General features: G+C 42.1%; 1 protein-coding gene across 1 annotated transcript in view; it reads right to left on the bottom strand.

Moving 5' to 3' along the window:
- Window positions 1-433: 433 nt before the first annotated feature.
- The window catches only part of LOC139475937 (uncharacterized), a 133226-nt gene continuing 124442 nt past the window's right edge, over window positions 434-9217 (bottom strand). The window contains exons 58-62 of the mRNA XM_071259152.1: window positions 7803-7898; window positions 5569-5712; window positions 5182-5259; window positions 4431-4565; window positions 434-3848 (exon numbers count right to left, since the gene is read on the bottom strand). Of these exons, the coding sequence (XP_071115253.1) occupies window positions 3591-3848; window positions 4431-4565; window positions 5182-5259; window positions 5569-5712; window positions 7803-7898 (711 nt within the window). The 3' untranslated portion in view covers window positions 434-3590. The remainder of the gene's footprint in view (window positions 3849-4430; window positions 4566-5181; window positions 5260-5568; window positions 5713-7802; window positions 7899-9217) is intronic.

The following is a 9217-nucleotide window of genomic DNA, read 5'->3' as shown; positions in this document are numbered from 1 at the left end:
TATCACCTCACTCTGTATATAATGGAGTCTGGACCACGCAAACCCGTGGTTTAAAGTATGAACCACTTCACGAGCCGTCTGTACAGTGCCACTGTCAGCCAAGAAACACAATGTGACCATCCGTTTTTACATGCAGAGTTGGGGACTTATTGTGATCTGGAATCTCCACAGGGTTCAACTCAAGACGGGAAGGTGGTTTAATGGGGTTTAACGTCGCATTCAAGATTATTGCACTTATATTGCGACCAGGTATGTGCGTGCGTTGTGTGTGTAGCTGATTGTACTAGTCCAGAGTAATAGAGGGTGTATAGTGCACGCTCGCGGAGATATACGGAGAGTGCAGGATAGGAAACAAGAAGCACCATTTTCTAACGTCTTTTAGTGTGACGCGGCCAGGGGATCGAACCACAGACAGAAAAAACAGACACATTCATGATGATGACTAAGGGTATTTATTGCATGAAATGACTTTGTTTGGATTAAATGCTGATACATGTCCATGCAATGTAACCTACATCCCTGGCTACACATTTGTTCAATATAACATCGCTAGCACTGGAGACACAGCCCGTTAGAGACATACATTGACATACAAAACACAAAATAACATCTCAGGTACCGGCCTCAAAATCCTCTTGACTTTGAGTGTGTTTATTTTGTGCAAAAATATATAATTCTTGCCAAGAATTCTGGTACAGAACGTCTGTGCCGGTTTCTTTTCGTTAAAAGAAACCATTTGTAACTCCATCGACTCCCTTGATATTTTTCCAAATTCGAAAAACAAATAATGACAGAATAAACTGGAAAACAAATTTTGCAATGAAAATCTAAGGGATCATATTTCTAACAGAGACACGCTGTTTCACCTCCTTCCCAAACAGTGTTGTTCTCTGCCAATAGAAATACTCTTCAACAGAAAATCTGTAAATAAAACTGATAATATTCCCACCTTTTACGAGCGCTTCATCTACTTGGTCCCGCGACCATTCAACGCTTCCCCCACATAACTTCGCTCAGTTAACAAGGCTGTCACGTGGACACAAACTATTACCTCGTCATTTTTACTATTGACATAGTTGCTAGGACTCAGGTACCATATTATGAGATCCTAGGACCATATTTATGTGGACCTAGGACTGATGTTCACCCAGGTCTTACACAGTTAGGAGAACCACACCCATTAGTGCCACACCACTTCCCCGTCCCACGATACCAGTCGTGCTATCACTGTACAATTAGCACTGGTTGCTATGTGAAGAATGCTTAAAGAGTATACACAGAGTATAAAATCTTCAAAACCCAAACACATTGTGATCACGTATAAAAATGACCTCTGTTACAATTACCAAGTCATTCTCCGAATGGCAAGTCATGATTGGTGGACAATGTATTCATGGAAAGGCACTGCGTTCAAATGGAATTATTGGAAGTATTACAGAGATAACTCTCAAGTTAGGCCTGACGTAATGAGCAGATGTCCTTGTGAAAATACATGGTCTGTAGGTGGGGGACAATGGAGAAGAAAAGACATTAAGATTGCAGGTTTCTTCTCAATGGATATTTTGCCATGTGCCAAATGTTCGTTGGTCAACATGGGTTTGCAATGAGCAGTGTGTGTGTGTGTGGGTGTGTGTGTGTGTGTGTGTTTGTTTACTTCTCATTGATCTAGAGTTGGATGATTGAGTTTAATGAAGAATTACCAGCTGTATTTATTGGACCAAACAAAACTATTAGACTACTATATTAGACAATCTTTTTTACCAATTGTGTGGGAGGACCATTTTTCGTATTTCTAAAGCCGAAAAAAACTGCTCCCGCTCAGAAGTGCATGGGTATGGCGGGCAAAAGCATATTTTCCCTTTCTTTTAAGTATGATCGAGATGTGATATGATGGTCTTTAGCAAATAGTTCTAAAATGTTCCATTATACACTTTTCAAAAATTCCTTTGTCTAGAGTTGTATTTGTCTGCTATCACTATCAACAAATTTCGTGTTGCACTAGCCCAGTTTCGCTGTAGCTCCCACACTCTCCACATTGAGACTGGTAGATACGTTAATACTCCACGAGAGCAGAGATTGTGCAATAGTTGCAACCAAAGATATGTCGAGAATTAATTTGTAACGCTTATCATGAACTTCGTCTTCAGTATTCACCACAGAAGTATTTTGTACATCCTACTCTTGCTAAATTCAATATGCTTATGGCGGTAAACAATGAAACTGTTATTAGAAATGTTGCAACTTTTATATACCATGCTATGAATGTTAGACTCCAAACACTAAGCCTATAAATGTTAATGATGGACCAAATATTGTACCATGGGCCGCTGGCCTACACATGAACATGAATAAAGAATTGAATATGATGTCCACCATATATTCTTTACGAATTAAGAAATGACCATTGGTATGTTTTAGTTCATCAGTAAACGTTTTCCGTTTGGATATATAAACCTGAATCAGTGTTCATGTTTGAAATAGATCATATACATTAAAACCAGATGTACCTTCAACCCATTACAGCAGCCTTAAAGCACATTGGAAGGAAGCAATGATTGTCGATACATAGGTACAATAATGTCACTACGTCATGGAAAATATAATATGTTTTATCTTGAAATGAAATCTTTAAGAAGTTTTGAAAAACCTAATGTGTATGAGTTGAATCAAATACATTGTGCAGTAAATGCTTTGTGATAATAAAATTCATGTTTTTTGATATACTGGTGGATTTCTTAATATTCAAATATACATCTAAGTAATATAACAAAAATAAAAGACTTAGAAACACAAGAACAATATATTATTACCGCTGTATAGCTTGAGGTATTCATTGAAGAGTAGGTCATACAATAATCATTATACATTATGAAAAGTCATGTTCAAAACTTCCATAAAAATATTAAAATAATATAAGAGTGCTTTCAAGTTTAATCTGTTTAATGGCAAGTTGTCTCTACAGTTAATTGCACAAGCCCTTCTAAAAGCATCATCTCAATTAACAACTTTTTTTATTTTGAACAAAGAGATTCATGAAATTAACTCGAACAAAAGTGTAGTAAATAATACTTTTTTTCTTGAAACTGCAAACAAAAACATGAAGTAATATCATCTTGAATTTTAATGCTCGACCTAAGATCACTGTTCCATCAATGGTCAAATTTGCATGCATACTCATTTCAACTTTCATCCATATTGGGACATATTGCTAATAAATAACAGTTGTGATCTTAGCTTTCTTTGCAATTGAAGGGGTTAAAATTGTTTGACCATTTGTCACTTGACTTGATCATGCAAATATTGATAACAAACCATGATGTAAAGTTAAAAGGGTTTATGGGAAAGTCTTTTCAATAAATATCTAATCAGTTAAACAAATCCATCTGTATCAGTCATGAATTACCAATAAAACATGATTATAGCATATAGTCAGGTGTCATCCATGGTTCTCTGCAAATCTGCCCAAACTCTAACGTTAACATATGTAGCTTACACATGTCCATCTCATCCGATCTAGTGAAAAGCTTCTATATCATGAGTGTTTTCATTAAAGTGATCCCTCTAGATCTTCTCTCACAGACATCACATGTCTACATGTACCGGTAATGCCGGTTAGGATCGTGCCTGCTGTCCTCCCTGTGTTGACGGGGTCGCGACATGATGGGCACACCCACATCGGTCGTCCGTATCCCACCGAACGGTTGTCGACTCCCATACCGGGACAAGTCCTCTTCACTATTTACAAAGTGTCTTGGTAACTCGCCGCTGTTTCGCTGTTGCCGTTTCTTTCTCTCAACAGCAGTTTTCACTTTCCCCCAGTTGTCATCGGCTCGGCCTCTGTACAGCGGCTGTTGAAATGAGAAAACACACCATCAAATCACGACAACCAGAACTAGAACCTTACGACCTGCAACACTGTGACGAGGTTGTCATCCTCATTCCTTTGGGACCAACTGCAGATTTCTTATTTCAATTTCGTACCTATTTCCGTCAAGATCATCGTAAATGGTCTGTACAGTACACTCTATGCCATGATTATAAAGGAGTGTGTGAGTGAGTTGGGTTTAATGCCGCTTTTAACAATATTACAGTTATTTTGCTGCAGTGTCAGCTTAATGTGGGAGGAAAGCCCGAAGGGATGCAGGTCTCAGACGTTTTCCACTACGGTGAAACCCTAGAGCATGGGTATGGTGCTGACAAACCTTGAAACATAATCGGGGCAAACCGGGATTCGAACCCACAATCATAGGTTTCTGGCGTGCTCAAGGAACACAACACTGCCCAGCGAATCGCTGCGCCTTAAACGACTGGGCCACCCGTGCCCCCTCATTCTGAAGGAAGTGAAGATGAGGAAAGCCCTCCACTCAAGTCAGTAGGCCTACCACCTGTGTAATCAGTATCACAACATTATCAAACACTTTGTCACGTACCAAATCCCTGGATTCATAAAGGTGTATCGTCTCAAATTCGTGGTCCATAGATTGAGGGTCGTCCCCAAACCTCTGGCTGTTATTGGAGGATTTCTGACTTTGTCCTGACGTCTTAGACGAAACTGGCTTCCTGGCCTGGAGTAAAGTAGGTGTTAGTTTATATGTGAATTGTCAGAGCAAGTCCCTGCTTATGTACCTTATAACTACAGTAAGTCCTGCAGGAGTCATGCAGCATGTGCTTCGTGCCAAGGCTTTATGGCTTTGTTTACTGATTCTCGTGAGTGCAAAATCCTGGTTATTTCCTGAGGCAAGGGAGTTCACTGACTATAAAAGTCCAGTTTGAAACCTTTTCGAACTAGGCTGGAATTTCTTTGCTTGATCGTAGCACCTCCAGTGGCTGTTATGAGTTATGTCCCTTTAATGTCCCTCCTAATGACCAATCCTTGTATGGCAGTTTGATGCTGGAAGCCAGAGACTGATCAAGAAGGTTTTTTTGAAAACAACCAAATCCACGAAGTCAACAAAGTATAACTCACGCAGCTTGACATGATAGCTGACTGCAACACCCCCTGTACAAACCAACCCACCCTCTCTGGATCTGGCAGCAGTGGGTGGTTACTATGGATACTGGGTCCTGATAGACTGCGGTCATGTAGTTTGAATATTGCTGTGTGCCACGTTAAACAACAAGCAAACAGTCTGACTTTCAGTTCAAATCAAATCTCCCGTAAGTTACCATTTCCAAACTGACCTTGTTCTGCTCACCAGACCAGGCTGGTTCCACACTGTACACCTGCTCCAGTCTCTTCTTCCTCTCCTGGAGTTTCCCCTGGAACACGTAAACCCACATTGAAAAGAAATGTAGCAATGTACAGGAGCATGCCCTTATCTTGAAAACTGTTTTTGGATCTGAGTGAGTATGGTTTTCACCCCTTTCAGCAATATTACAGCAAAAACACCAGAAATGGGGCCCCACATTGTACTCATGTGGGGAATCGAACCTAGCCCTTTGGCGTGATGAGTGAATGTTTTAACCACTAGGCTACTCCTTCGCCCCCTTTTTGGTTCTTTTGGTTGGACATTTGTAACACTAATGCATGAACTACTGAACACCTATAGAACGATGGTAAAAGGGTACCTCAGGATCTGGGTCCCTGTCTTGGATCCGTGGGTCTGCTAGAATGTGGGCAGGAGGTGCATCATAGTGGTCCAGGAGACCCAGTGGCTTGGACCTCGTCTTCACTGGGGGCAGCTGACCACCTGACTTCTTCGCTTGCTGCTTCTGTAATGTCCCACACAGAGGTCACAGTAACATTTTACACACAGGAAAACTTGACATCCAAATGTCAATGTAACAGTCATCTTTCTGGAAAAAGGGAGTTTTAAGAGTCCAGTTTCCACCCTTGCCGAACTAGGCTGGAATTTCTGGGCTAAGTCGTATCACTGGCCTTTAAGAGGTATATCCCTTTTATGTCCCTCATATGGACCAATCAGGTTCCACCTCTCACCTTCCACATGCAACATGAAAAGATTTGGGAAATATCTGTTGATGGTACACATATTTTGCAAATCGTGCAGTCAACCGACATCTTTATGTTGAAATCCATGTTGTTTATGAACCTGATGTCTATTTCAACTTTGATTGGACAATGCATAGAATCGTTAGTCCAGCCAAAATATTACTCCACAACTGCAGCTGAAACGGCAAGGGTGGAAACTGGACTTTGACAGTCAGTTAACTCCCCTGCTTTGGGAGGATCCCATTTATTGGTCAATTTAACATCTTACACACAGGCTCATTTGATGTCCAATGGTCAACGCAGCATCGGACACAGAGGTCTATGTAACATCCCACTCGGATGTCAAATTAACATCTCACATGAATTTGACGTTCAAAGATTAATGCAACATCACAGACAGAGGTCAGTGTAAAATCTTGCATAATCAGGTCAATGTAACATCTCAGACAATCAGGTCAATATGACATCTCAGACAATCAGGTCAATATGACATCTCACACAATCAGGTCAAAATGACATCTCACACAATCAGGTCAATGTAACATCTCACACAATCAGGTCAATGTAACATCTCACACAATTCAGGTCAAAATGACATCTCACACAATCAGGTCAATGTAACATCTCACACAATCAGGTCAATGTAACATCTCACACAATTAGGTCAATATGACATCACACACAATCAGGTCAAAATGACATCTCACACAATCAGGTCAATGTAACATCTCACACAATTAGGTCAATATGACATCACACACAATCAGGTCAAAATGACATCTCACACAATCAGGTCAATGTAACATCTCACACAATTATGTCAGAGTAACTGTCCAAACAATTAGGTCAAATAACTTCACACACAGAGGTTAATGTATTATTTGTAACATCCACTATGCAAAGGTCATTGTGACATTGCATCAGAAGGTTGTGCAGCAAATTGAATGTTATGGCAGGTAACATGTATACTAGCAGTAGCAGGACTTGACATGAAAACTGTGATCTCGTTATCTAAAGTAACGGGGGAAAAAAACACTGAGCTTCATATAAGTGAGTGTGGTTTTACGCCGTTTTTAGCAATATTCCAGCAATATCACTGTGGGGGACACCAGAAATGGACTTCACACATTGTATCCATGTGGGGAATTGAACCGGGGTCTTTGGCGTGACGAGTGTACACCTCAACCACTTTACTAACCCACCGCCCCTATGCTTCATATGAAGTGGTGTAAATGTTATGTAATTGAAAACTACAACATAAAATATCAGATACTGTTTACACCAAGCTACTGACAGATACTGTTTACACCAAGCTACTGTCAGATACTGTTTACACCAAGCTACTGTCAGATACTGTTTACACCAAGCTACTGTCAGATACTGTTTACACCATACTACTGTCAGATACTGTTTACACCAAGCTACTGTCAGATACTGTTTACACCATACTACTGTCAGATACTGTTTACACCAAGCTACTGTCAGATACTGTTTACACCAAGCTACTGTCAGATACTGTTTACACCAAGCTACTGTCAGATACTGTTTACACCATACTACTGTCAGATACTGTTTACACCATACTACTGTCAGATACTGTTTACACCATACTACTGTCAGATACTGTTTAAACCAAGCTACTGTCAGATACTGTTTACACCAAGCTACTGTCAGATACTGTTTACACCAAGCTACTGTCAGATACTGTTTACATCAAGCTACTGTCAGATACTGTTTACACCAAGCTACTGTCAGTCACTGTTTACACCAAGCTACTGTCAGCATACCCACAGCATATAGACGTTGGTATAAATCTTTATGTCATATCTTATCATGAACGCCATTTTGTTACCTCTCCTCCAAGTTTGTAGTCGGAGAAGTGTAGCGGTGATGACTGCTCGCCCCAGGCGTTCTTCTTTATTGGGGATGGTGCCATTGCTGTGGGGGACTGAAACACAACACTGGTTGTGAGAAGGTAGACATGACAGAGGAGGGAGGCACAACACTGGTTGTGAGAAGGTGGACATGACAGAGGAGGGAGGCACAACACTGGTTGTGAGAAGGTAGACCTGACAGAGGAGGGAGGCACAACACTGGTTGTGAGAAGGTGGACATGACAGAGGAGGGGACACAACACTGGTTGTGAGAAGGTAGACATCACAGAGGAGGGGACACAACACTGGTTGTGAGAAGGTGGACATCACAGAGGAGGGGACACAACACTGGTTGTGAGAAGGTGGACATCACAGAGGAGGGGACACAACACTGGTTGTGAGAAGGTGGACATCACAGAGGAGGGGACACAACACTGGTTGTGAGAAGGTAGACATCACAGAGGAGGGGACACAACACTGGTTGTGAGAAGGTAGACATCACAGAGGAGGGGACACAACACTGGTTGTGAGAAGGTAGACATCACAGAGGAGGGGACACAACACTGGTTGTGAGAAGGTGGACATCACAGAGGAGGGGACACAACACTGGTTGTGAGAAGGTGGACATCACAGAGGAGGAGACACAACACTGGTTGTGAGAAGGTGGACATCACAGAGGAGGGGACAGAACACTGGTTGTGAGAAGGTAGACATGACAGAGGAGGGGACACAACACTGGTTGTGAGAAGGAAGACATCACAGAGGAGGGGACACAACACTGGTTGTGAGAAGGAAGACATCACAGAGGAGGGGACACAACACTGGTTGTGAGAAGGTGGACATCACAGAGGAGGGGACACAACACTGGTTGTGAAGAGGTAGACATCACAGAGGAGGGAGGCACAACACTGGTTATGAGAAGGTGGACATCACAGAGGAGGGGACACAACACTGGTTGTGAGAAGGTGGACATCATAGAGGAGGGGACACAACACTGGTTGTGAGAAGGAAGACATCATAGAGGAGGGGACACAACACTGGTTGTGAGAAGGAAGACATCACAGAGGAGGGGATACAACACTGGTTGTGAGAAGGAAGACATCACAGAGGAGGGGACACAACACTGGTTGTGAGAAGGTAGACATGACAGAGGAGGGGACACAACACTGGTTGTGAGAAGGTGGACATCACAGAGGAGGGGACACAACACTGGTTGTGAGAAGGAAGACATCACAGAGGAGGGGACACAACACTGGTTGTGAGAAGGTGGACATCACAGAGGAGGGGACACAACACTGGTTGTGAAGAGGTAGACATCACAGAGGAGGGAGGCACAACACTGGTTATGAGAAGGTGGACATCACAGAGGAGGGGACACAACACTGGTTGTGAG

The sequence above is a fragment of the Haliotis cracherodii genome, unplaced genomic scaffold, assembly GCF_022045235.1.
Source record: "Haliotis cracherodii isolate W230 unplaced genomic scaffold, xgHalCrac1.p SCAF_3, whole genome shotgun sequence".
NCBI lineage: Eukaryota > Metazoa > Mollusca > Gastropoda > Lepetellida > Haliotidae > Haliotis > Haliotis cracherodii.
This window is presented reverse-complemented; position numbering and strand designations above follow the sequence as displayed.